This window comes from Ostreococcus lucimarinus, chromosome 11, assembly GCF_000092065.1.
Source record: "Ostreococcus lucimarinus CCE9901 chromosome 11, complete sequence".
NCBI lineage: Eukaryota > Viridiplantae > Chlorophyta > Mamiellophyceae > Mamiellales > Bathycoccaceae > Ostreococcus > Ostreococcus sp. 'lucimarinus'.
In genome coordinates this window covers 385,737-410,756 of record NC_009365.1, presented here as the reverse complement: position 1 = coordinate 410,756, position 25,020 = coordinate 385,737, and the positions used below count along the sequence as shown (strand labels likewise).

General features: G+C 60.3%; 14 protein-coding genes across 14 annotated transcripts; 8 read left to right on the top strand and 6 right to left on the bottom strand.

The window, feature by feature from the left end:
* Nucleotides 1-214: 214 nt before the first annotated feature.
* Nucleotides 215-373, top strand: OSTLU_26538 (predicted protein; the record flags this gene model as incomplete). Its single annotated transcript, XM_001420464.1, has 1 exon — nucleotides 215-373. One exon carries the CDS (start codon nucleotides 215-217, stop codon nucleotides 371-373), a length of 159 nt encoding a protein of 52 aa, XP_001420501.1.
* Nucleotides 374-910: 537 nt separating this feature from the next.
* Nucleotides 911-2,749, bottom strand: OSTLU_26537 (predicted protein). The gene has a single exon (XM_001420292.1). It carries the CDS (start codon nucleotides 2,712-2,714, stop codon nucleotides 1,044-1,046), a length of 1,671 nt encoding a protein of 556 aa, XP_001420329.1. The 5' UTR covers nucleotides 2,715-2,749; the 3' UTR covers nucleotides 911-1,043.
* Nucleotides 2,750-3,221: 472 nt separating this feature from the next.
* Nucleotides 3,222-4,338, top strand: OSTLU_25248 (predicted protein). Its single transcript, XM_001420463.1, has one exon. The coding sequence runs from the start codon at nucleotides 3,371-3,373 to the stop codon at nucleotides 4,232-4,234; it is 864 nt and encodes a 287-aa protein (XP_001420500.1). The 5' UTR covers nucleotides 3,222-3,370; the 3' UTR covers nucleotides 4,235-4,338.
* A 257-nt stretch (nucleotides 4,339-4,595) lies between these two features.
* OSTLU_46903 (predicted protein) lies at nucleotides 4,596-6,594 on the bottom strand. Its single transcript, XM_001420291.1, has 2 exons — nucleotides 6,040-6,594; nucleotides 4,596-5,916 (listed from the first exon to the last, which is right to left on the bottom strand). Exons 1-2 carry the CDS (start codon nucleotides 6,430-6,432, stop codon nucleotides 4,624-4,626), a joined length of 1,686 nt encoding a protein of 561 aa, XP_001420328.1. The 5' UTR covers nucleotides 6,433-6,594; the 3' UTR covers nucleotides 4,596-4,623.
* A 1,266-nt stretch (nucleotides 6,595-7,860) lies between these two features.
* On the top strand, nucleotides 7,861-8,889 carry OSTLU_26534 (predicted protein; the record flags this gene model as incomplete). Its single annotated transcript, XM_001420462.1, has 1 exon — nucleotides 7,861-8,889. One exon carries the CDS (start codon nucleotides 7,861-7,863, stop codon nucleotides 8,887-8,889), a length of 1,029 nt encoding a protein of 342 aa, XP_001420499.1.
* A 148-nt stretch (nucleotides 8,890-9,037) lies between these two features.
* OSTLU_26533 (predicted protein) lies at nucleotides 9,038-10,057 on the top strand (the record flags this gene model as incomplete). The annotated part of the gene is made up of 1 exon (XM_001420461.1): nucleotides 9,038-10,057. The coding sequence occupies one exon, from the start codon at nucleotides 9,038-9,040 to the stop codon at nucleotides 10,055-10,057; it is 1,020 nt and encodes a 339-aa protein (XP_001420498.1).
* Nucleotides 10,058-10,138: 81 nt separating this feature from the next.
* Nucleotides 10,139-11,328, bottom strand: OSTLU_25246 (predicted protein). The gene has a single exon (XM_001420290.1). It carries the CDS (start codon nucleotides 10,880-10,882, stop codon nucleotides 10,145-10,147), a length of 738 nt encoding a protein of 245 aa, XP_001420327.1. The 5' UTR covers nucleotides 10,883-11,328; the 3' UTR covers nucleotides 10,139-10,144.
* A 443-nt stretch (nucleotides 11,329-11,771) lies between these two features.
* OSTLU_26531 (predicted protein) lies at nucleotides 11,772-15,296 on the top strand (the record flags this gene model as incomplete). Its single annotated transcript, XM_001420460.1, has 1 exon — nucleotides 11,772-15,296. The coding sequence occupies one exon, from the start codon at nucleotides 11,772-11,774 to the stop codon at nucleotides 15,294-15,296; it is 3,525 nt and encodes a 1,174-aa protein (XP_001420497.1).
* A 43-nt stretch (nucleotides 15,297-15,339) lies between these two features.
* Nucleotides 15,340-16,026, top strand: OSTLU_93460 (predicted protein; the record flags this gene model as incomplete). Its single annotated transcript, XM_001420459.1, has 1 exon — nucleotides 15,340-16,026. The coding sequence occupies one exon, from the start codon at nucleotides 15,340-15,342 to the stop codon at nucleotides 16,024-16,026; it is 687 nt and encodes a 228-aa protein (XP_001420496.1).
* A 93-nt stretch (nucleotides 16,027-16,119) lies between these two features.
* OSTLU_88630 (predicted protein) lies at nucleotides 16,120-17,811 on the bottom strand (the record flags this gene model as incomplete). Its single annotated transcript, XM_001420289.1, has 1 exon — nucleotides 16,120-17,811. The coding sequence occupies one exon, from the start codon at nucleotides 17,809-17,811 to the stop codon at nucleotides 16,120-16,122; it is 1,692 nt and encodes a 563-aa protein (XP_001420326.1).
* A 574-nt stretch (nucleotides 17,812-18,385) lies between these two features.
* On the top strand, nucleotides 18,386-19,633 carry OSTLU_44108 (predicted protein; the record flags this gene model as incomplete). The annotated part of the gene is made up of 1 exon (XM_001420458.1): nucleotides 18,386-19,633. A coding segment is annotated over one exon (1,248 nt), but the record flags the coding sequence as incomplete, so codon positions are not given.
* Nucleotides 19,634-20,665: 1,032 nt separating this feature from the next.
* Nucleotides 20,666-21,193, bottom strand: OSTLU_93459 (predicted protein; the record flags this gene model as incomplete). The annotated part of the gene is made up of 1 exon (XM_001420288.1): nucleotides 20,666-21,193. The coding sequence occupies one exon, from the start codon at nucleotides 21,191-21,193 to the stop codon at nucleotides 20,666-20,668; it is 528 nt and encodes a 175-aa protein (XP_001420325.1).
* Nucleotides 21,194-21,483: 290 nt separating this feature from the next.
* OSTLU_17365 (predicted protein) lies at nucleotides 21,484-22,250 on the top strand (the record flags this gene model as incomplete). Its single annotated transcript, XM_001420457.1, has 2 exons — nucleotides 21,484-21,550; nucleotides 21,613-22,250. 2 exons carry the CDS (start codon nucleotides 21,484-21,486, stop codon nucleotides 22,248-22,250), a joined length of 705 nt encoding a protein of 234 aa, XP_001420494.1.
* Nucleotides 22,251-22,857: 607 nt separating this feature from the next.
* Nucleotides 22,858-23,793, bottom strand: OSTLU_4512 (predicted protein; the record flags this gene model as incomplete). Its single annotated transcript, XM_001420287.1, has 1 exon — nucleotides 22,858-23,793. A coding segment is annotated over one exon (936 nt), but the record flags the coding sequence as incomplete, so codon positions are not given.
* Between the last annotated feature and the right edge of the window lie 1,227 nt (nucleotides 23,794-25,020).

Below are 25,020 nucleotides of genomic sequence, written 5' to 3'. Positions count from 1 at the left end.
CGTATAAAGTACCGTAATTCCATTTGCATCATACATCGAAGCGCTACACCCTATAGGTATACTTTTCGGTTTTTCGCTCACGTTTCACCGGGCGCGTGCCAAACACGCGCGTTTTTCTACGAACCGTCTTTTCGGTTTCGTCTCGTGCCCGGGGCCGGCGCGTGTGCGTTACAACCGCGTCGTCGCCGCTCGTCGCACGACTTCGAGTGGCTGCATGTCACTTGCCGTCGCGGCGACGCTCTGTACGCGGGACCTCCGCCGAGAACATCAGCGTAAGCAAGTGTCACCCTCGCGCGCGCCCTCAGAATGCTCCAGTGCCGACGAGACTGCGTCGCACGCCCTTCGTTCTCTGAACGTGAGCGGAGACGCGTAGTCTCTGCTGCGAGGAGTGCACGTGTGTGGCCCTACGGCGCGCGACGAACGATGCCACACGCCGCGCGTCTGGAGTTCCGTTCGATTAGAGCCTTCACGCGCGCCTTACGAACAGAGAGTACTGAGCCAGCGTGCGAAAACTCGAGCTCGCAGTGCAAGGAAAGCTGCTGCGCGCAACAAACGCGCGACTCGAACCAGAACTTTCTGTGGGCCACGCTTGGCAAGCCGCTCAATGTAGTTCTGTACATATTATATGTCGTGTTTATCTATAGTGTGGTGCTGTGTGTATTAGCCACCATGTTTTAGGTGGTACCATAATGCACTACACGTGATTTCGAAAAAAAACGGTAAAATATGTAACTTTTTGCCTTCGCGCGCACCTCGCGTCGTGTCGCGCTCAAAGTTAGCTGCGACTCACGGATACAAATTTCTGCATTTCAATACCCTACGAACGCCACCTGGCTCGTTACGTTTCGTTCGGTAACACGTCCAAGTCATGCTCGATCAACGCGGCGGCGGCAAACGGCGGCAAATGGTGAGACGGTATTTCAAGTAGTATGTGCATTAAATTAAACGAGCTCTTCGCTCTTGGGCTCAATGTGCTGGGCTCAATGTAGTAGCCTATCGGAGCAGCACCTCATAGAGAAGACTCAAGTCCTTACCAGGACCTCTCACGGATAGAAGTCCTTACCAGGACCTCTCAGCTGCATGGTTAACTCTTCGACTCGCTTGCTGTTTGCTGAGCTCTTTCGCCACAAAAGCACGACAAATACCAACGCGGTGATTGCGATGGCACCCAGTGGAATCCCAATACCCAGCCCGAGAGTGGTGTCATTATTGGAAGATGAGGGAGATGAGGGATCCGTGCAGCCAGCAGCGAGCAGTTGATCACTGCTGTCAACGAGGTCGCCAATGTCAGCGCAAGATATTGTACCAATGCCCTCACCAGCACCGAGTCTCGAAAGGGTGCCTTCGATGCCCTGCTTAGTTTCTTCATACGTGTAAGTAGTGAAATCTAGTTTCCACGCACGTGTGAACAACTTAGTAGCGGCGACAGGGTCTACCGCATCGATAAAAGGAAGTGCAGCGGATGCAAACGCAAAGAGCTCGCCTGCTTCCTTAGCTTTCTGCGAATCTTTTGTCTTCCACAAGTACCTCATGCATCCTTGCACGAAAGGAACAAGCATTTTCGTAACAGCCTTTTCGTGGGTGCGATCCGGCAAGTCACATTTCGTCGCCGCAGTATTGGAGCTTGCAGCGGCTTCAGTAATTTCACCTTCACCTTGTTGAAAGAGTTTGAAGATCTCTTCATTATTTTTTGAGTATCCACTCCACGGGTCACCATCAGCATCGGCGGTGCAGGTACCGAAGTTCGTGCAGCGATAATCTGACAGTTGAAATTGCAACTCACAATTACCGTCATCGCATGAGGCGAGGCCATTGTTACCGCCTTTTAAGATGCCCTCGAGCGAACCAGTGTAAAAGGCTACGGCTTCATCCCAAGCGTGTACTGAACCTCCTCCGGGAATTTCATCGTTCGCGCCCAAGTCACCACCATGGCAGTCGTTGATAGCGTCTTGAAATTCCCAAATGACGTAAGGAAAGATGTTCAAGTAAATAATACCTTTCTTTATCACTTCCACCCTGAAGTCGTTTCCGACCGTGCCAAAATCGAGAAGATTTACTCCCCCTGATTTTACACACGAGTTACCGTTCTTGACACAAGTACCTTTGAAAGCAGCTTCGATGATATCTTGACCCCAAGTCAATTCATTCAGCCCCTGTTTCGCCCAGTATTTATTCATTTTGTTGATAAACGGGTTGTTTTTCGCGGCAACACGCGCTGAGGCACCCTTATCACCAAGTTTCGTTGCAAACCCGCGAAGCGTCCGCATCGACGCCGCGTCATCCTTGTTGTTCCCCTTGAACGATCCCTTACCATACTTATAAATACCGTAAGTGGACAAACATGCATCCGCCGCGCTTAAAGTGCACTTTTGGCCCGGATTTGCCGAGTCAGCAGCAGGGCAGGTGTGCGTACAAGTGCCGTCCCACAATGTTGGGTATAGACTACTGGTCCCATTCCAGTTGCACGCGCCTGCCACTGTGGTGCAGTCGTTCAGAAGTCCGCCATTGTAAATGCTGTCTCCACCCTTCCACTTCGGGAAAGAACTAATGATATCCCTTATGTCCAAGTCGACTTGGGAATGTTGGACGACGTTGGAGCGTGGCTCGTATCCTGCGATGTATGTTAATTGCGCGCTCGCGGTGTTCGCAAGCGTCGCAGAAACAACAAGTGCGCAGAGCGCTCGCGCATTTCGTTTCCTTCGTTCGATTTGCATCTTCTTCGCGTAGAATTCCTCGCGTCGTCGTGTGATGCTTGCGGAGAGACGGGCGTAGGGACCTCGCGCACGTGGCGGCGCGTGGCCGGCACGTGCCGGCCACGCGCAACGGTCCCTCTATTGTTGAGTCGTAACTCGTTCGATGCGGAGTAAATATCCAAAAAATATCTAGTGGATAATCCTCCATGTAAATATCTCCTCCATACTTGCCGCGTGCATTAGTCGGATTTGGTCGGTCGCACGTCGTATTAGATAATTTAAAAGAACTATTGGGCCTCGCATAATTATTTACTAAGTATATTTCAACCTTCTTACAAAACTTGATTGGAAAATGTCTCATTATACGCGTTTTACGTCGGACAGTGTCGCGCGAACGCGATGCGTACTTCCCCGCGCTTCTCTGCCGGGTTTCCCGTATGATTCCGACGACGCTGAACGTGTGGAATCAGGAGTCGACGGCGCTCAGTCGTGCGAGCGTGCGCGCGCGTGACCGAACAAAGCCTTTGAGTCATAGCTTTGCTGGTATGTTGTCCGTCGCGAACGGACACCCCCCGACAACAGACGACAGACGACAGACGACAGACGACTTGGGTGGGGCAGAACACGCGCGTCAACGCTACATGACGGGCTAGGACCAGGACGGGCGCTACAACCCTATGAACCGATGTCGACGCGGCGACATGTGTCTGCGGCATCCGGCGCGCCTATGCGCCGCCGTCGCCGTGGCAATCTTCGATTGGCGACTGGTTTTGGTGGAGTCGTATCCGACCGAACTGCGCCTCGACGCGCGTTGCGAAGGTGGGATGGCTCGCGTACACCCCACACGTCGTGCTGCTGGTCACGGAGCACCGATAGATGCCACAAACACGAGTGTGCTGCTGAGTTGGGCAAACCACACTGATGTTGAGGATGCGCAGTACGACGAAAATGAACCCACGAGGCAGATCCCCGCTGCGTGGACGTTCCCTCCCGGTAAACGAGAATATTGCGATGGCTGCCGCTTGGGTCTCGCGGCATCGCACGAAGACCCGAATTCGATGATGCTGATCACCGCTTCTGCGGGATCCTTTCACGATCAAGGCGTGCTTTTGAATGGGAACGTGAACAGGCCGGCCACCGCCTGCTCTGGTCGACGCATGTACACGACGCGCAAAGCCACCGTCCACAACTTAATTTGGTGCGCACCTGAGAAATCTGCTTCGATTGAGACGGTGGAATTTCATATCACAGCTTCAGGTGGCGCATCAATGCCCTTCAAGCGATACGTATTCGTTCTTCAACGTAACATCACGCTCGAACCTGATGAAGATTTGCACGGCGCTCTATGTTTCGCCTCAGAGCGTTCGCCTCAAAACAGTTACTTCAGTTGTTTGACACTTGTCTACGTAACGCTGGGCTTGTTGGCGACTACCATGGTGTCAGTGTGGGCAGTTTCAACACGTGCACGACGCTCACGATGTAGATATTCGGCGTTGGGCGCGGAAGCTTTGGACCGAGAGATTGAAATGCCCCAGACTTAAGTTCGACCGATCTATCGCGTGTGATTAGACCTGCGTCGGCGTTCGAGACTGAACGAAGTGTTGAATGATCCCACGCCAGTTGCCTTTGCCCAGCTTCGTAAGTCCATCGACGAACTTGGCGTGTTCCTCTACAGTCAAAAGTTAGCAAGCTCTAAACTTGCTTGCTACGAGGACGACGACGAACGTCGACGACACCATCGGAGGGTCGTTTCCTCGATCACGACGGCGCATTTTAGCCCGCGGCGAAGCGCGCGCGGGTCTGAGGGGCGCGCGTGTACGCGTAACACCCAACTCGCCCGCAGGAGTTTGGTGAAACGGAACGAGAGTGGAGTGGAATGAAATGAAATGAAATGAGAAATTAAAATCTAAACAATACGAACGCGCGTGCGTTAGCTCCAAATATCACGGACGTAACGACCGGATTTAGTGAAGTCGGCGAGGAGAGCCTCGGCGGCTTTGACGTCAGAGACGCCGCAGACGCCGGCTTGAGCGACGACGCGGACGAGGGCGGCGTGGACATCCTTGGCCATGTGCGCGCCGTCGCCGCATACCATGACGTAAGCGCCCTCAGAGATTAAGCGCGCGACTTCGGTGGCGTGCTCTTCAATTTTGTGCTGCACGTATACCTTTTCTGCGGTCTCGCGGCTAAAGGCGCAGACGAGCTTTGTCAGCGAGCCATCGGCGGTGAAACTCTTCCAGTCGGCTTCGTACAGGAAGTCCTCATCTGCCTTGCGACAGCCGAAGAACAACATAGCTTCAGATAATCGACCGCCTTTTTGTGCTTTAGCGCGTCTGGACTGGAGGAAACCGCGGAATGGTGCGACGCCGGTACCCGGACCAATCATCACTAGCGGCGCGCTCGAGTCTTCGGGCAGGCCGAACTTCAAGCTTGGCTTGATGTACACCGGGACTTTGTGCTCGCACTTGTCGTCGACCGATATCTCGTCGAGCCAGTTCGTGGCGACGCCGAGGCGATGTTCACCGCTGGGTACCTGGAACCGCACGACACTGAAGGCAACCGACGGCGTTGTTGGTGCCACCTCGGGCGCGCATGTGATCGAATACAGTCTCGGCGCGAGCGGAGAGAGGGCATCTAAAAGCTCGGCTAACGGAGGACAACAACTCGGATAATTGTTCAAGAGCGTCAATAGCGTCGGTGACTGCGCGCGAATCTGTGTTTCGTATTCTGCTCGACCACCACGCGATGAAAGGTGCAAGAGGGCGTCTTTTTCCTCCGCGTTGCCGCAGTGTTCGGCGAGAACGCGAAGGAGCGACTTACGCGGACATCCCGTGATGTCGATATAATTCGTGAACACACTCTTTACCGTGCACGGGGTGTGAATATGCGGCAACGGATGAGTCGCGTGTTCATTCGTGTCACCTTTCTTCCAATTCAGCGTGAAAATGGCGGCTTGATCGAGACCCAGCCGATCGACGATGGCTCGAACCAGCTCGGCGTCGTTCTGCGGTACGATGCCAATGGAATCTCCCGGCTTGTAAGAGATCCCACTTGATCCGAGATCAAACTCCATGTGCAACACTCGCCGATCGGATTTCAAGTTTGTGAGTACCTCACGCTTGTGAATAGTCGCCATGTACGGCGAGGAGACGGTGTATGCACCTTCGGAATCTGGACCGGGCGCGACGCGATTAGCAACCACTTCTGTCGTTTTCGGCAGCCACTGCACTTCAGATCGGCAGATTGGTAGTGGTGGCACGCCTTCGACTTTCTTCGCCGGCGCAGCCGCTTGCGGTGGCTTCGAATCGCCTTTTGGAGCTTCAGTGGCGGCATTAGCGTCTTCCACGATTGTCTCACCCTCGCGCAACTTGTGTGAGTTTCCTCGAGCGACTTCGAGATGAGACCAAAACGTGCTCGTCCATGCGTCAACTTGTTCGTACAAACCAAGTGTGTCGTCGCATTCACCGCGCTTAGCGAAACACTTCGCGCCCAAGTTCTCCATCGTTTGCGAGAACTGACGCGGCACAGCCATGAACGCGCTGTAGTTTTGATCACCCAGTCCTAGGACGGCGTACTGGACGCCGATGGCGCCCTCGCCTTTTTCCTTCTTTGCCTTGCGCTTGAGGCGAGTGAAGAATGTGTCGCAGTTATCCGGAGCGTCACCGTCGCCGGTGCTGGATACGACGAACGTAATCACAGCGCCAGGTTTGATGACATCTTCTGGCTCGACCTCATTCATCGCGCACACCTCCACGGGGTACCCCTTCTCGCTCGCCTCGGCGGCGAGATTTTTGCAAATTTCCGTCGCGTTACCGGTCTGCGAGCCGTACAAGAAGCATAGCTTTGCGTTTTTTTTCGCCTCAATCCCTTTGTGAACTTCAGACAATTTTGGGAAAAGCAACTTGGCCCACGGTACAACGTCTTCGTCCAAACCCACGGCGTCGTTTGCCTCGCCGCGGGGGACGATTCGAGCGCCGCCGAGAGCGGCGAGCGCCGAATCCAACGTCTGCGCAGCCTGGTTACAATCTTTCGCCGTCGTCGTCTGGCGATCGAGTAACAAGTTTGTATCACCGAGTCCTAAAACCGCGTATGACATCTTCCCCGCCAGCATAGCCTGATTCGTCCCTTCCTTACGTTTCCGATTGAAGAAGCGCACGCAAGATCCCGCAGCTTCCGCCGGCTGCGCGTTCTCTACCGTCTCGACCACGAAAACCACCGCGCAGGGTTCTTTATCGAACTCTACGTCTCTGAAATCATCCATTGTCATCACATTCAACGCAATTCCGTGCTCTTTCTCCGCCTGCGCGGCCAAATCCTTCGCGATTTGCGACGCCGCTTCGCCGCCGTGCAATATAAACGTTCGGGTCGCTTTCGCGTTCGTCGCCGTCTCATCCACACCATCCTTCGCGCTCGTGCTCGCACCCTGCGCCGCGGTCGCGCGTTTTTCTCCAGTCAACGCGCTGCTCTTCCGCATCTTCGCCAGCATCGCCGCCGAGCCCGTGAGCGCCACCGGCGTCGTCGTCGTCGTCGTCGTCGTCGTCGTCGTCGTCGTCGTCGTCGTCGCCGCCGCCTCAACCTCCACCCGCGCCCTCTCTCGCACCGCGACGTCCCCGCCCGTCCCCGCGACGGGCTTCACCGAAACGTCCTCTTCCTCGCGCGCGTCCCTGCGCACCGCGCGCGCGACGACGAAACCGCCCAGCGCGAGCGGCGCGAGCAGCGGGAACAACGCGAGTGCGATCGCGATCGCGACGACCGCGAGCGCGACGTTCGCTCTCGCGCGCGCCGCGAGCGTCGATACCATCGACGCGGACGTCATCGACGCCGTCGTCGCCGCGCCGAGCGGATCTCGACGCCGCGCGCGCGGCGTCACTCTGTGTCGCGCGCGTCGCGCGATGTCGTCGAGCGACCGCAGCGAGCGCGAGACGCTGCTGCTCGGGGTGCGCGCGCGCGAGGACGCGCGCGAAAACGCGCGAAAACGCGCCGATCGCGCGAACCGCGAGCGCGTTCGCCGACTGACGCGCGCCGCGGTTTCGCGCGATCGCAGACGGGCCACGATGGTGTTCGGAGGGACGCGCCCGCGACGGCGACGGCGGACTGGGACGCGCCGGGCGTCGAGCGCGCCGCGGACGGCGGACGCGCGTACGGAGGCGCGCTCATGGGGGCGGAGATGTCGGAAAACGCGGCGTTCGCGGTGGCGGGGACGTGCGCGATTGTCTTCATCGGCGCGTCGTGCTACTTTGAGGAATACGTGTACAAGTCGCTGCCGAATTTTGACTATTACTGGACGGTGGCGCTGGCGGAGTTGATGGTGTTCGCGCTGATATCGTCCGCGAGTTCGATCGCGGACGGGACGCTGTTTGCGAAGCGGAAGGCGCCTTTAGAGCTGTACGCGCTGCAGGCGTTGCTGTTGGCGGCGTACAGCGCGGTGGGGAAGCTGTGTTATAAATGGATTAATTACGCCACGGGGACGGTGTTGCGATCGTCTAAATTAGTGTTTACGATGGCGATCAGCGCGGTTTGGTTGCGGCGGACGTACAAGCCGCATCAGGTGGTGGCGGCGTCGCTGCTCGTCGTCGCCGTGGCGTTCTTCGGAATCGCCGAGCGCGAGTTGGGATCGAACGAGGCGACGATGCCCACGCCGGCGACGGCGACGACGAACGACGGGGAAGCGGTTTTGGGGTTGTCGGAAGACGTGAAGTTGGCTCTGGGATTCGGGTTGTCCGTGGTGGCGATCTTTTTGGGATCGCTGCAGACGAACGTGTCCGAGCACGCGATGCGGAACTACGGAGCGGGCGTGCGAGAAAATATCCTGTACACGAACGCCATCGGTACCGTGTTCGCGTTCTTATTTGTCGTCATATTCGAAGGCTCGGGGTCGATCACGTACCTTCGCACGGTCAAGGGCGCGTTCGTCCTGCTCTTCGCTCGCTCGGTGACGTTTTATTTCGGCGCCTACTTCTTCTCGACGCTCACCAGGCACTTCGGCGCCACCTCCGCCACCGCCGTCACCACCGTCCGCAAAGCCCTGACGGTGATCTCATCCTTCATCCTATTCCCCAAAGACAAGCCTTTCGCTGGATTTTTCGTCTACGGTTTGTTCTTCTTCCTCCTCAGCGTCTTGGCCGAGAGTTCGCTCCACATCCGAGCGTTTTTCCATCGCGTGCGCGCGGGAAGACGCGGCGAGTACTCGCTCTGATCCCGAACTCGGGTCGCTCGCAGGCGCACATCGTAGCATTAGTCATTCAAATCGTTAGAACGTAGCGCGCGACCGTCACGGGCGCCATCTCGCGCGTCGCGTCCGCGCCGCGCGCGCGCGCGCCTCAGAATCCGACGCGCGCGTCGTCATGCCTCGCGTCAACGTTCTCGTGCGCGCCCTGGACGGCCGCACGCGATGCGTCGAGTGCGATCTCGACGATCGCGACCGCTCGCGCGACCTCGCGCGCGTCGTCGACGCCCTGCGCGCGCGCGACGCCGCGCTCGTGCCCTACGGCGCGCGCGTCGCATTTTCGCGTTCCGCGCGCGCGCGCGGCGACGCGACGGTTCGCGCGAGCGATGCCTTGATCGCGCACGTCACGTGTGGCTTACTCGGCGGCAAGGGCGGCTTCGGCACGCAGCTGCGCGCGTCGGCGCGACGAGGGACGCAGACGACGAATTTCGACGCCTGTCGCGACCTGAGCGGTCGGCGCTTGCGGGCGGTGAACGGAGAGAAGAAGATCGCGGCGTGGGAGGCGGAGAAAGCGGAGCGAGATGCCGAGGCGAAGGCGGAGAAATACTTGAAATCGCAAGCCGGAGGAAGCGGAGCGGCGAGACTGAGGGAGTTAGAGGAGAAGGAGCGAGAGGCGTATCACGCGGAGAGCGCAAAGGTGAGCGAGAGCGTGAACGACGCGGTGGCGAGTGGGTTTAAGAATGCGGCGGCCATCGAAGCGGCGAAACGCAAGAAGGCGAAAAAGGGAAAAGCGGTGGTGGGGAACGATGACGAGAGTGAGAGTGAGAGTGAGAGTGACGAAGATTTCGATGATTCTGCGTTGTTGTTTCCGGCGGCGAAGAAGGCGAGAGTCGTTCCGGCGGCGCCCGCGCCCGCGCTCGCGCGCGCGAACGAGCCGGAGGCGTCCACTTCGCAGTCACCGACGTTGGCGCCGACGATGGCGCCGCCTGTGATGGAGCAGAAGGAAGAAGGGCCATTAGATTTGACGCGATTTGATAGCGCGGAGGCGCTCGAGGCGGTCGGTTTAGAGCGCCTGAAAGCTGAACTCACCGCGCAAAAATTAAAGTGCGGAGGCACATTGCGCGAGCGGGCTGCGAGATTATTTTTACTCCGCGACAACACGCGCGATGAGATCGATAAGAAGCACTGGTCAAAGTGATCATTTGCGCGCCGATAAAGCTCTTTGTAAACTGATAAACAAATTTGTTCTGTAGACTCCACTGGCTCACGATTTCATTGCACTATACTACTTCTTATCGAAGGCTTCGAACTCACTAGCCTCTATGTATCGCGCCTGGACTATGCGACCACCGAATTTTCGACCGTGCATCACCTTGTGCGCGCTCTCAGCGCTGCCGACGCGCGCAAAGTAAACGTACGCACGACTCGCCGCCTTGCGTTCGACCTCTTCGTCGCTCGGCGTTGGAACGACCACACGAACCACTTTACCACACTTTCCGCACTCATCCTCGATATCGTATCGCAATTCCTTGCGCTCGCGAGCGCTGAGCAACGTCTTGACGTCGACCATGTTTTCGAGGCACAAATACTCCGTGGCCTCTGCCGTCGTCGGCGCGGCGGCGTGAGCCACACTCTCAGACACACTCACCGCCATCTTCTTCGCGCGTTCGATCGCTTCATCCTTCGATTTCGATTCTTCGATCTTGCGGGCGTCCAAATAATCGTACACTTGCTGCAGTTTCTCCGGCGCGGGAAGCACGTGCTCGACGTTTAAAACTTGTCTCTTCGCGTCCGGGTCGTCAAAGTATCCCGCCGGCCGAGTGATGTGCAGCGGTCGCCCTAGCACGTGCATCTGATCCAAACCAAGCGCCGCCGTCGCCAACGCCGAGCTTCGCATCTCCAAAGACGCGTACTTTTGCGCGCTATCCATCACGATGCTCAGCACCGGCGGCAACTTCCCCACCGCGTGACACGCCTCGGGCACGATCTTCTTCAACACATCGTTCAACAATTCGCACAGCATCGTCGCCCCGATCTGTCCCGACACCAAATTCCCCACGTATATCTCCCGCCTCAACTTCTCCGCGTTATAATCGCTCACCTTGGCCGTCCCGTTCGCGTTCTTCTCCAACCACCGCGACGCGAGCGCCTCCCGCGTCGCCGTTTCCCTCGGATCCGGTCTTCGCGCGTGTCCCCCGAACCGCTCCCCGCCTCGATCCTCCCGCCTCGCGCCATCGTTTCCGAACCTTCCTCGCTCGCGTTCCCATCCATCCCTTCCCCATCCGTCTCGCCTCGGTCCCGGTCCCGCGCCCGGTCCCGCGCTCGCGCGCGCGTCCTCGTCCCGTCCCGTCCACCCTCGCCCGTCCTCGCGTCGCCGCGCGTCCCACCGCGCGTCGCCGCGATCGCGCGTCCACTCCCGTTCGCTCCCGTCCCGTCGCTCTCGTCGCTCGCGGTCGTCGTCGAACCGTCGTCGCGCGTCGTCGCCTCGCGATCGCCCGGCGTCCCGATCGTCGTCGCGTCGCCACCGCGCGTCGTCGCGTCGCGCGCACCGTCGCGCGGGCGATCGCGATCGCGATCTCGACCGTCGCTCGCGCGCGCGCGCGCTCGAGCGCTCGCGCGACATCGCGCGCGTCGGTGTGATCGCTCGACGACGATCGACGCGGCAGACGGCGACGCGCGCGTCGTCGCGCGTCGTCATGGCGTCGTCGGACAGCGACGACGCGTGGCTCGACGACGTCGCGCCGGCGCCGCGCCGCGCGGACGCGGAGGCGTCGCGCGAGGCGACGACGACGGGCGAGCGCGCGGTCGCGACGACGACGTGCGGCGACGACGCGCGGCGCGACGACGGCGCGGCGCGCGACGACGCGACGACGACGACGACGCGCGGACCGTTCGGCGTCGCGACGCCGACGATGGGCGAGCGCGCGACGACGCCGACGCGACGGGAGGAGGCGGCGTTCGCGACGACGCCGACGACGCCGCGCGCGCGCGAGGACGCGCCGACGGGGTTCGTGGAAGTCGCGAACGGCGACTTGGGGGCGCTGTTCGGGGGGTGCGAGGGCGACGACGATTGGTTGACGCCGACGGGGGGGGGGGGGGAGGTCGGCGCGTCGGCGTCGGCGTCGGCGGGGGCGGAGGCGTCGGCGGGGGCGGTTCGCGCGGCGGCGACGGCGACGGCGGCGGCGACGTACGCGACGAACGCGCCGTTCGCGTCGCCCGCGGCGTCGCGGGACGATGGGATGGGATTCTTTGACGATTTAGACGCGGCGGAGGAGACGGTGAGCGCGCCGGCGGTGATTCCGTTCGAGGCGCGGGCGAGCGGGGCGGCGGAGGCGCCGGCGCGCGAAACGTACGCGGCGAGCGAGAACGTGGCGGAGGCGAACGAGATCGCGAGCGTCGCGGCCGAGGCGCGCGCGCCAGTTATCGAGGCGACGAGCTTCGCGCCGACGGATTCGGCGCCGGATCGTGCGTTTTACGAGGAAACGCACGCGCCGGCGGCTGAGTATCCGCAAGCAGAGTTCGTCGGCGAGCGCGAAACGAGCGATGACTTCGGGATGGGGATGACGTCACACGCTCACGCCACTGCGTACGAGCAACATGCTCCGGAACAGTACGCGCGACAGGGATTTTCCCAACCGCTCGCGAGCGCTTCGCACGAAGACCAGCCGAATCGCGCGCTTGAACTGCGAGAGCCGCCTAGATCAGCGTACGCAGACTATCGAGAAAACGACGTCACCGCGGACCTGAGCGCACCACCGATAGTGCCGGCGTATTCTTCCGAGAATTTGCACAGCCGTGTGTCCTCGTCGAATTCCGTCTCCGATATGCAGGCGCCGCCGCAGACGCCGCCGAAGCCGACGTTCATGGTGCCGACGCCGATTGAAGACTCCCCGATGGCGTACGTGCATGCCGTGCCGCATGCATTGGCTTCAGCGTCGCCCGTACCATTTACGCCACCACCTCGCGCGAGCGCGGGCTACGACACGTACGAGCCCGCTCGCGTGGCACAGCCAGAGTATCCGCCTGTGCCTGCGCCGAGCGCGAATCATGGCGGCTATGCGCCGTCTTACGAGGCGCACTCCACGCAACAGCTCGAGTATGCAGCATATAGTGAAACAGAGACGCTCAAACCCGCAAATTATGACGACACTGATCGTTCTCCGCACGGCCGCCCGCAGCACGTGGCGATGAGTTTCGGTTTTGGCGGCTCGCTCATACTGAGCGGGCCTGGGTATCCTGGCGGTAGAATCAGTCACGGAACGAGCATACCACCTTGTAGCTTGCGCGTGCATTCGGTTGGATCCATGTTAAAGGATGGTAACACACTCGGTATGTCTTACGTACGATCGATGGAGGCGTTCGACGGGCCGTTGGGAAATCGACGACAAGCCGACGTGACAAAGATGATGGACTCGGCGCTCTCGTCCGGGGGAGAACGGCAACAGAGCGAAGTGACATTATATCGCGTGTTACAGACGATGTTACGACATAAGGGTGAGATTTCAACCCCTGGTGATTTGTTAGGCGAAAATAGAAAAGGCGCTGTCGCCGAGCTTGCATCCGTGCTCGCCGGTGACGCTCAGGCAGCCTCGGACGGTGGTTGGGTGTCGGCAAACGTCGCGGCGTCGCCGCTGAATCCGTCGGGCGAAGGCGACGCGCAACAAATCGTGCAAATAGAGAATCTCCTCATCGCCGGTCGGCGCGGTGAGGCGCTGCAGGCCGCTGTAGCGGCGAAATTATGGCCACACGCGCTTCTTCTCGCCAGCCACATGGGCGGTCGTCACTATCACGAAACGGTCTCCATCATGGCAAAGAGCGTGTGCCGAGTCGGTTCGCCGCTCCACACGCTCGAAGTAGTCATGGCTGGGATACCCCAAGAGCTCACGACAAGCGGTGTCGAGGCTGCACCGAACGTGCACGGGATGCAAGTGCCGGAAGTTTCCCAAATTCGAGAACTTCTCCCGAGATGGCGCGAGCACATCGCTATTCTTTGTTCAAACCCAGCAAAAGGGAGTGATTTCGTGCTCAAAGCGCTCGGCGACGAGCTCTGGTGTCAGAATGACATCACGGCCGCGCATGTTGCCTACGCACTGTCAAAGCAACGTCCGACGCCGTATTCATTCAATTCGCGGTTGTGTCTCATCGGCGCGGATCATCGCAAGTTCCCGAGGACGTACGTCACGCCTCGTGCCGTGCACCTCACCGAGATTTTCGAACTCGCGGTGTTAGGTTCGAATCCACAAGCGCAACTTCCATCTCTGTTGCCTTACAAGCTCTTATACGCCGGAGCTTTAGCTGAGGTTGGTAAATTGAAACCAGCGCTGGCGTACGTAGAGTCTGTGTTGAAGAGCGTTCGTTCTCTGGATAGAAATTCTCCCGAAGTGAACGGCGCCCTCGTGGGAATGTTGGCGGCGCAGATGGAAGATCGGTTACACAATAGTTTACGCGGAAAAACTGGCAGATTAGCTGACGCCGCAGCTGGCGCTGCCAAGGTGTTGGTGAGCGGCGTCAAAGGCTTGCTCGATCGAAGCGTCAGCTCCCTATTCGGCGACGGCGGTGAATTTCAAGCCTCGCCGCTGGGTCCACCGCACGAGCCGCGACCGCACACGCCACCGGATGCGTATCAGCAGCAGCCCGTGCAAATGCACCACACACTTTCGTCGGCGCACTCACAAGCTGCACCGGTCGTGCAACCGCCGCCGGCGCACGTGGCGCGCCACGAGCGCACGCCCTCGGGCAACTTGTTACGATCGATGTCGTCCCTCTTCGGCGGCGTTGCGCCAAAGCCTCAGCCCGCGAACGAGCCGACAATGAGCCAAGAGAATGTCTTCTATTACGACGACGAGCGCAAGATGTGGCTCGAGAGAGGACGAGCACCACCGAAAGAGGCCCCACCCGTGGGTGCTCCGCCGCTTCGATCAGAACAAAGCGCGGCGAGTGAAATTGCAGGTCCGCCTCCAGTCATGGCGCCAAGCACGCACGCAAAACAGCAAGGTGGCGTACACACGCGTTATGTGTCGACGTTCAGCACGACTTCGACGCCGACTGTCGCCCCTCAAGGCTTCGTCCCCGTCGCGCCTAACGCCGGCGCGTGCGCGCAAGCTCCTGCGCAATTCTTCATGCCGTCCGCCGTCGCGCCGGCCCATTCCGCGCACTCCCGGAATGAATCCAGCGAGAGTCAATCGTCGGCGTCGTACGCCGCACACGAACGAACCGCCTCGCAAGATGGATTTTACGGTTACGAAGCCTCGGCATCCGAATCGTCGCATCCGCCGCCCGCCGGCGCAATCCCTCGCCCGCCCACCATCGACCCCGCCCTCCTCGCCCCGTCGTTCGCGACGTCAGCACCACTCCCAGTGATTCATCACACGAGCGCTTCCGCCGCTCCATCCGTCGACGTCGTCGCCGATGATTTCACCGACCTCAGACTGCAATAATAGTTAGCCTTTGCGAGTGCCAGCCATCATTACTCGTCGCGTCATGCGCGCCCTCGCGCCCTCGCGCGTCGTCGCGGCGCCCCGTCGCGCTCGTAAAAGTCGCTGTCGATCGACCCCGCGCCCTGACGTCGCCGCGCCGCTCCAACGCGTCGTTGAGTACGCCGAAGACGAGTCGAGTTGGGAACTTCATCGCGGCGTCCCGAGCGAAATCCAGCGCGATATCGACGCTCTGATCGCGAGCGCGCGCGTGGACGGTGGGATCGATAACGCGGTGCGAGGGGATGGGGACTGGAGGGTGTTTGCCGCGCCGCACATCGTTCGATTGGCGACGCCGCTGGGGGTTCTGTTTCACCCGCTGCGATACGTGATACGCGACGGGACGATTTCTTCGGACGTGCGACATCGAGGGCGGTTCGTCCCGGATGGGTGGTTGAGCGCGAGCGGAACGGTACAGGCGGCGGAGTCGCGAGTTTGCGAGGGGATGGTTCGACCGGCGTGTCGCATCGGGTTCGACACATTTTGGGTCGGCGCCGGAGCGTCGGCGGATGAGCCGAGAGCGGGTCCCGGCTCTGGTGTGGTGGATAAGGCGATCAACGCGGTGGGGAAGCTTGGCTTCGTCGATGCAATCGCGACGTTTCCGGTGTTGTTTTACGATGAGCGCGCTGGTGTGGTGATTTTTCAGTTTCCGCCGCTGAAATCCAACATCGCGGCGTTTCGACGACGCGGGTAGCAGTAAGTAGCGAGGTGTGATGTTGGTGTCGTATGTAGTATTAATATGTTGCGCTTGTTTGATCGTAGCGGCGAAAATTGCGGACTGGGCGAATCAACTAATGCAGTTGTTCGGCCAGCGCGGGTACGGAATGACGTCGCGAATATTCTCCATCCCGGTGCACAAAAGAATCAGGCGTTCAAAGCCGAGGCCGAAACCGGCGTGGGTGACGGTGCCGTAACGACGCAGGTCCAAGTACCAAGAATATTCTTCCGGCACGAGGTCACATTCCACCATTCGGCGTTCCAACACGTCCAATCGCTCCTCGCGTTGACTACCGCCGATGAGTTCGCCAACCTTTGGCACCAAGACGTCCATCGCGGCGACGGTTTTGTTGTCGTCGTTCAAGCGCATGTAGAAAGCCTTGATGTCCTTCGGGTAGTTGTAAACGATCACGGGTTTCTTGAAGTGTTCCTCGGCGAGCCAGCGCTCGTGTTCGGTGGCCAAGTCGATACCCCAAGAGACTGGGTAGACGAACTCCTTGCCGTCGGCGACGGCTTTTTCCAAGAGATCGATGGCTTCGGTGTACGAGACGCGACCAAACGGCGTTGTCGCAATTTCCTTCACGCGATCGATGCACGTGCTGTCGTACATCTTGGCAAAGAATTCCAAGTCGCCGTAGCAGTTCTCGAGGAGGTAGTTGCAGCAGAACCTGACGTAATCCTCCGCGCACTGCATGTCGTCGTTCAAGTCGGCAAACGCGAGCTCGGGTTCAATCATCCAGAACTCAGCCAAGTGTCTGGTGGTGTTCGAGTTCTCCGCACGGAACGTCGGACCGAAAGTGTACACGTTAGAGAGCGCACACGCGTACGTTTCCACCTGTAACTGCCCGGAAACGGTCAAGTACGACTTGCCGCCAAAGAAATCGCGGGAGTAATCGATGGAACCGTCTTCGGCGCGTTGAATCCCGCCAATCTTGCGCGCCGCCGATTCCATCTGCGACAGCTCTTGCTTGAGTTTATCTAACGTCTTCACCGCCTTCTTCACCTCCTTGGAATCCGCCCCACTCTCCTTCATCGACTTGATCTCTCCGCCGCACGCGGAAACCTCGGCGCGCTTTGCCTCAATCTCCTCCGGCTTCACCGTCGCCTCTAACGCCTCCGGCTTCTCCGCCTCGCTCAGCAACGTCGTCACTTGAAACATCTCTCCCGCTCCCTCGCAATCGCTCTGCGTCACGCACGGCGTGTGCACGTACAAGAACCCATTTTGGTTAAAAAACGTATGCGTCGCGTACGCGAGCGCGCTCCGCACCCGCGCCACGCTCGCGATCGTGTTCGTCCTCGGTCGCAGATGAATCTTCTCCCGCAGGAACTCCAGCGTCTGCTTCTTCTTCGCGATCGGATACGTCGCGCCGTCGCACTTTCCGACCATCAGCACCCTCGTCGCGTGCATCTCGATCGCCTGCCCCTTCGCGCTCTCCGGCGGCGCCCGCAGCTCGCCCTCGATCACCACGCTCGTCCCCGTCGTCTTCAGCTCCCCCAGCTCGGCGTACGTCTCGGATTTCACCACCACCTGCAGGTTTCCCGGTCCGCTCCCGTCGTTCACCGCGAGAAACAGCAGCGCGCCTCGCTCCGCCTCGCGTCCCGTCTTCACCCAGCCACCGACGACGATCGTCCGTCCGATCGCGTCTTTTTCCGCCGTCGCGAGCACGCTTTCGATCGGGACGCGGTCGTAGATCTTCGAGTACCTGTGCCTCGCGCCGTCGAGCGTCAGGCCGTCGAGCGTCGAGGCAAGGGCGTCCGCCATGGCGCTCGCGCGCGCGCGGCGTCGGGGTGTGCCGGCGGCGGCTCTTCATTACGTGAAGATTCCCATCAGTGGCGTCGCGGCGATGGTTATTTCGCGTGTCACTGTTTGTACACCAGTCGGTCGGTCGGCTCTTCGATACGTGAAGATTCCCATCAGTGGCGTCGCGGCGATGGGTATTTCGCGTGTCACTGTTTGTACACCAGTCGGTCGGTCGGCTCTTCGATACGTGAAGATTCCCATCAGTGGCGTCGCGGCGATGGTTATTTCGCGTGTCACTGTTTGTACACCAGTCGGTCGGTCGGTCGGTCGGTCGGTCGGCCGTCGCGCGCGGCACAGCGGCACGGCGCCGCGCGGCGCGCGCGCGATGGACGCCCTCGACGTCGAGCGTCGCGCGCTCGACGACGCGCGAGATCGGAATCGCGACGACGACGCGCGCGACGACGACGACGACGACGATGCGGATGCGGATGCGGATGCGGATGCGGATGCCGACGCCGCGCGTTCGAACCGACGCGCGACGGGGGACGACGACGCGGCGCGAGGGACGTCGACGTCGACGTCGAACGTGGAGGTGATGATACGCGTGCGACCCGCGCTGCGGCGAGAGACGCGCGAGGGGCGAGGGGCGTATCAACGCGCGGTGGCGGCGACGCGCGGCGGGAAGGCGTGCGCGGCGAGCGCGGGCGGCGAGCGAGCGCTCGCGGGGAACGGGGAGGGAGGGACGTTCGCGGATGACGGCGCGCACGAACGACAGAGGACGTATGAGTTTGGATTCGACGCGGTGTACGACGAGAGGGCGACGCAGGAGGAGGTGTACGCGAGAAGCGCGAAGCCGGCGACGCTGAACGCGCTGCGAGGATACAACGCCACGGTGTTGGCGTACGGACAGACGGGGACGGGGAAGACGTACACGATGGAGGGTGATCGAGGAACGATGTTGGCGTATGGACAACAGCGGTTTGGGTTGCCGGGGAACGCGCCGGTGACGGATGGGCGCGAAAGGGGGATCATTCCGCGCGCGATTGAGGACATCTTCGATTACATCGCCAAGGACTCGCACGCGCGGTCAAAGTATCTCGTGCGCGTGAGTTACTTGCAGATTTACAACGAGACGGTGAGCGATTTGTTGAAACCCGAGAGAACGAATTTGAACATTCGCGAGGACAAGAAGCGCGGCGTGTTCGTGGAAGGTCAATCGGAATGGGTCGTGCGGACGCCGAGTGAAATTTACGGTTTGCTCGAGCGCGGGGCGCAACTTCGAGCGACGGGGTCGACGAAGATGAACGAGCTCTCGTCGCGATCGCACGCCGTATTCACCATCATCATAGAACACAGCACGACCGAGGATGACGAACCTGTGGACGGTGTGGACGTGGGTGAGGGCGCTCCGGCGCAGCGACAGAGCATCACCGTCGGTAAACTTAACTTGGTTGATTTGGCGGGATCTGAGCGCGTGTCGTTAACCGGGGCCACGGGAAAACGGCTGGACGAGAGTAAAAAGATTAATCAAAGCCTGAGCGCGCTCGGCAACGTCATCAGCGCCTTGACGGATAGCAAAGGTCGATCGCACATTCCGTATCGTGATTCCAAATTGACGCGCATTTTGGAAGATTCACTCGGCGGTAACTGCATAACCACCGTCATCGCCATGGTTTCGCCCGCGCTCGAAGCTTTCGCGGAGTCGCTGTCGACGTTGAAATTCGCCAGTCGTGCGAAGGAGATTAAGAATACGGCGACGCTGAATGAGGATTTAGATCAAAAGTCGCTGTTGCGCAAGTACGAGCGCGAGCTCAGGCAGTTGCGCACCGAGTTGGACACACGTACGAAAGATTTAGTGGATAAACGTCGATTACTCGAGGTGGACGAGCAACGACGCCGCGCAGAGGCGGATAAGCTGCGCGCGATCACCGAACTCGAAATGCGATCGCAAGAATTTCTCATCGAAAAGCAAGAGAAGAGAAATTTAGAAAAGCGCATCTCCGAGATGCAGAGTCAATTGCTCGGCGGCGACGACCCCTCGAGCGTGGCTGCGATACGCGCGGAATACGAGCGAAAGCTTAAAAGCATCGAAGCCGAGCGCGCCGAGGCTGGTGACTCCACGCGCGAGGTCGAACGGTACAAGGGAGTGTTGTTGAAGCAGCGCGACATCATGCTCGGCCTCACGGCTCGACTGCGCGAACGCGACGAACGCATCGACGCATTGCAAGATCAAGTTCGCGCGTGCGAAGAGCAGAAAGCTCTACTCGAGGATGCTCTAGATGCGAAAACGGCGGAGCTATTCGGTATCAAGCGCGCGGCGGTGAAGGAGACGCAACTCCACGCGCAGTTGAGCGGCGGTCTTCGCGCCGCGCTCGGCGGATGGGTCGGGAGCGAAAGCGAATCGGAATCGGGTAACGGGAAAAGCGACGACGCGATGTCGGAGTTGAAACTTCTGCGTGCGAAAGTCGCGTATCTTGAGACGCAAAACAACGAGCAGCGAGATTCCTTACAAGAGATTGAAGCCGATAACGTGCGCTTGCGATTGGAAGCGCTCACCGCCCAACGCCGAAACGACGCCAGCGCGAGATGCGAACAGCTCGAGGCCAAGTGCGCGTCGTTCGAGCGCGAACGCAAAGCGATTCGAACCATCATAGAATCGAAAATCAGCTCGCTGGCGACGAAAATCGCGGAAACGGTGGAGACGTTGCCGAGCGCCGTCAAGGAGAACGCGGAGCAAGGCGGGCGCATCGCGCGTCTATCCCAAGTCCTCGAGAGACTCGTGGACGCCACGCTCGTGGCGCTAGAAGAGGATGACCAAGCGAAGAATCGCGAGGGATTGTAATTTAAGCGAACTGCAGTTGCGAGCGCGGCTCATCTACGGCCTCGTCTCTGGCTTGAAATTTCGCCACGCGGGCTGTCTCGCGAGCACCTCCGGCGACGCTCTATCGAGAACGACGGCGATGTGGAACACCGACGTGAAATTATTCAATGCGCTTTGAATCAACGCATCGTGTGGATCGATCTTTTCCGCCGCCCGCAAATCGGCCAACGCCGCCTCGACGTCGCCGACGCCTTCGCGCGCGCGCGCGCGCCTGTACAGCGCCTTGGCGAGAATCCCCGCCCCCGCCTCGAGCGGTCGCGCGATCACCCACGACGCGTCCTCCATCGCGAGCGCGTGCTTACCGCGCTTCACGAAACACGCCGCGCGGTTCGCGCGAATCGCGCACGCGCGCCGCGCCGTGCCTTCGCCCTCCGCCGAACCGAGGCGTTTCTCCAGCGCTTCGACGCACTCCGTGTAGCGCGCCGTCGCCTCGACGAACGCCTCGCGGTCGTACGCCGCGTTCCCGGCGACTCTGTTCGCTTCGAACGCCGCGTCCCCGTCGCGCGCGTCCGCGAGCGTCATCGCGCGCGAGCGTTTCGCGCGTCGCGAGGTGACGGGCGGTCGTTGTGTCGTTTCGCGTCCCGTCGACACCGCGTCGCCTCGAACGACGCGCCGAGAAAAATATCCTACGAGTGGAAAACCTAGTTTGCGTTAGGTTTCAACCTAAAAAAATCGCCCGCCCGCGCGCCCGCGCGCGACGTCGCGCGACCGACGGGCGCGCGCGTCGCGACCTCGTCGACGTCGGAATTCGATGCGATTCGCGATCGATCGCGATGCGAATGCCGACGCCCGCAAAACTCGTCGCGCGCGCCATGGGCGGGAAGCAATCGAAACGACGCGAGCGGACGATCGCCATCGTGTGCACGTCCGCGGATTCCAGTGCGTGCGACGCGACGCGACGCGACGACGACGACGACTGACGGCGCGCGCGAATCGAACAGTGGATGGACACGCGACGGGGGCGTGGCTCGAGGAGATCGCGACGCCGTATTACGCGCTGCTCGACGCCGGATTCGCGGTGGACGTCGTGTCCGTGAAGGGCGGGAAGGTGCCGATCGATTCCGCGAGCGAGTCGGGGGATTTCTTTACCGCGGATTGTCAAAAGTTTTACGACGACGAGGACGCGAAGAAGGCGTTGGCGAACGCCAAGGCTTTGAAGGGCGTGAAATCCGGGCATTACGCTGGGATTTATCTCGCCGGTGGTCACGGGACGTGCGTCGATTTCTTGAATAACGCGACGTTGACGCGCGTGATCGAAGAGACGCTGGCCGCGGATAAGCCGGTGGCGGCGGATTGCCACGGCCCGGTGGCGCTGTTGGCGTGTAAAAAGCCCAACGGCGACTCGATTCTGAAGGGGACGAACGCGACGTGCTTCACGGACGCCGAGGAAACCGCGGTTGGGTTGGCGGAGAAGGTGCCCGTCTTGCTCGAGACCGAGTTCAAGAAATTGGGCGCGCAATTCAACGGCGCCGCCGACTGGACGCCCAACGCCGTCACCGACGGCAAGCTCGTCACCGGTCAAAATCCCGCATCGTCCAAGGCGTGCGTCGACGCGTTTTTGGCGCTCTTGAAAAAGTAGGTTCATCTTATCCACGTTTTATCCACGTTTTGCTGCATTTAATGTTACTGCAATACAGTACTTTGTTGTTACAGTCTAAATATTTTACTCAGCGTCACTCGCGAACCGGAAACCGCACGCGATACTCTGACGTCTTGCGCACGAACGAGCTCTTCACGGGATCTTCCACGTTCGGCGGCAGGTGAACCTTCACCGGCGTCGCGTACAACATTGGGGCCTTGATAATAAGCGATGACGGCACATCGTGCTGCCCCATGCTGAGCTCGACTTCGATATCGCGAGCGCTGCGACAACCAGGCAAAGTGACCGATACGCGCAACTCTCGACCGTTTTCGACGTTCACCGTTTCCATGTGCACTGACGGTTCCTCGGAGACCTCCTCGGCGACAACGACGGGAGATCTCGTAGGACGCGTCGACGAAGCGCTCACCGTATCTACCGCGGTGGCGCTCACACTCATCGAATCGAACCGAGAAGTCAACTGTTCCTCCCCCGCGTCTTCGCACTTCATCGCCGTCGCCGCACGTTCGGCGTCGCGCGCCGCTCGGAGCTCGTCCAAGTATCCCGCCGGGCGCAATGGTGGTGCACCTCTCGCGTGCACGCGCTCGTAGAACAATATGTACGCCTTTTGCTTCATCGCATCCTTTTCGGAAGACGGCGACACGCGACTATCGTTGCACAGCACCCAGGAATCGTCTCGCAACTTTACGTACGCCACGTAATGTCCAGAGTGCGCGCTGGCGTAAAAGTCTTGATGAACCAATACACCGAAAAGCTCATACTCTGGAGCCGTGACTTCATACGGGGCATCATCGCTCATGAACTCAGCCAGCGAAAAGTTGGACGGATACTTGATGTACTTTGTAATCTTGCTGAACCGTCCAGTGGAGTACCGTTTTAGAGGAATGGTTAAAATATTCGGCGACACGTGGATTTTCGATCCCTTCTTCGCCCGTACCAACGCCTTGCACTTCGAGCACTTGTACTTGTTCGAACCACTGAGGACTTCCTCCGTGCAAAAGTTTTCTCGAAGCGCCTCCTCGACGGAGCCAATCTTTCCCGTCACCTCGAGCGGAATGTCGAGCGTGCTTTGAAAATTCTTGCTCACGTACCCGCACTCCAAGCACTTCACCGTGCCCAGGGTATACCCACCGAAGACGTGATAAATGACCGTCGTCTCTCGCGTGCGCAAATCGTACTTCTTCTCTCCTCCGAGATCCTTCAAAAAAATCACGTGCATCGCGTCCAACAGCGCGTTGATGAACTCGTGCGAATCCTCCTGCCGCCCGCGTCTAAACTGTCTCGCCACCTTGCTAATGTCCTTCGTCAACCTCCCTATGCTGTGCGCGTCCCTCGACGCCATCGCGCGTTCCAAATGTTGCGAATACTCGCACACCACGCAAAACTTCCTCGTCTCCGCGCACCGCGCGACGTCGTGAAACTTTTCCACGCCGTCGAACCACGCCGTGAGCGGCGTCGCCCGTCGCAAGCACTGCAACGCCGACGCCGCGAAGCACGTGTTCCCCCCGTTCGTCAGCCCCGACGGATAATCGTGATCGTGTCTCCTCGTCCCTAATCCCTCCACCGATCGTCTGACGTCCTCGTACGGATGCAGCGTCGTCGCCGGCGGCAGCAACGCCCTCGCCTCCGCGTCCTCGTCCGCCCTCGTCGCCCCGTCCTCGTCCCGCGCGTCGTCGCTCTTCTCTGATCCCGCCTCCCGCGCCGCCGCATCGCTCCCGTCGTCGCTCTCGCTCCCGTCGTCCCGCGCGCTCGAGAACCAATTTCCAAACACCGACGTCACCGAATCCATCCTCGCCGCGCCCTCGTCGCGCGCGTCGTCTGTCTCGCCGTCCCGTTTCGAAATCAAATCAAATCACGTCGAATCAAAGTCCGCGACGTCCTATTCGAATCCTTTCCGATCCGATCGTTCGTCCGCGCCGTCGCGCGCGTCGCGCGCTCGACGTTCGCACGCGCGCGATCGCGCCCGTCGTCTCGACGCGCCGCCGTCCGCCGCGCGCGTCGGCGACGCCGCGCGACGACGCGCGCGGCGAGACTCATTAATGAAACACACGGACCAGCACGGCGAGACTCATTAATGAAACACACGGACCACATCGCGCCGTCGAAAACCTCGCGCGGATTCGATCGACGCGCGCGCACCGCGGCGCGACGCGCGACGCGCGGCGCCGAGCGATCCGACGCGCGCGATGTCGAGCGCGCGCGCGACTGCGCGACCGCGCGCGGCGGCGACGCGATGCGATCGAGCGCGACGCGCGAACGAAGGCGCGGGACGTAGGTCAGGGCGCGAAGGGCGGCGACGGACGGTGGGCGCGATGGCGACGACGCGGGACGGCGGCGGGGACGCGCGCGGTGAAGACGACGATGGACGGGCGTTCGCGCGCGCGGTGGGCGCGGGAACGGTGACGAGGCGAGTGGTGCGCGCGAGAGGGCGAGGACGGGACGCGGAGGCGAGCGGACGGCGAGGCGAGAGGACGCGCGCGAGAGGGTTGGTGAAACCGCGAGGGATGACGGACGAGGAGTTTCAGCAGATGCAGCGCGAGCAGGATGAGCAGTATAAGCTGTTCAGTGAGAAGGCGAAGCGGAGAATGGCGAAGAAAGGGCCGATGGAGGGGGACGTGAAGGGGACGAGCGACTACGTGAGCACGCAGAGCTTGGGAGCGCCGATCGACGAGGAGCCGAATTGGAAGTCGTACGATGAGATGACGATGCAAGAATTCGTGCGGGCGGTGGATAAAGGACTGGTGAAGTC

Coding starts and splice junctions, on each gene's coding strand:
- OSTLU_26537 (XM_001420292.1), bottom strand. CDS start 2,714: ATGCAAATCGAACGAAGGAAACGAAATGCGCGAGCGCTCTGCGCACTT.
- OSTLU_25248 (XM_001420463.1), top strand. CDS start 3,371: ATGAACCGATGTCGACGCGGCGACATGTGTCTGCGGCATCCGGCGCGC.
- OSTLU_46903 (XM_001420291.1), bottom strand. CDS start 6,432: ATGAATGAGGTCGAGCCAGAAGATGTCATCAAACCTGGCGCTGTGATT. Junction 5,917..6,039: donor TGCGCGAGGGTGAGACAATC/GTGGAAGACGCT, acceptor TCTGAAGTGCAG/TGGCTGCCGAAAACGACAGA.
- OSTLU_25246 (XM_001420290.1), bottom strand. CDS start 10,882: ATGCTGTGCGAATTGTTGAACGATGTGTTGAAGAAGATCGTGCCCGAG.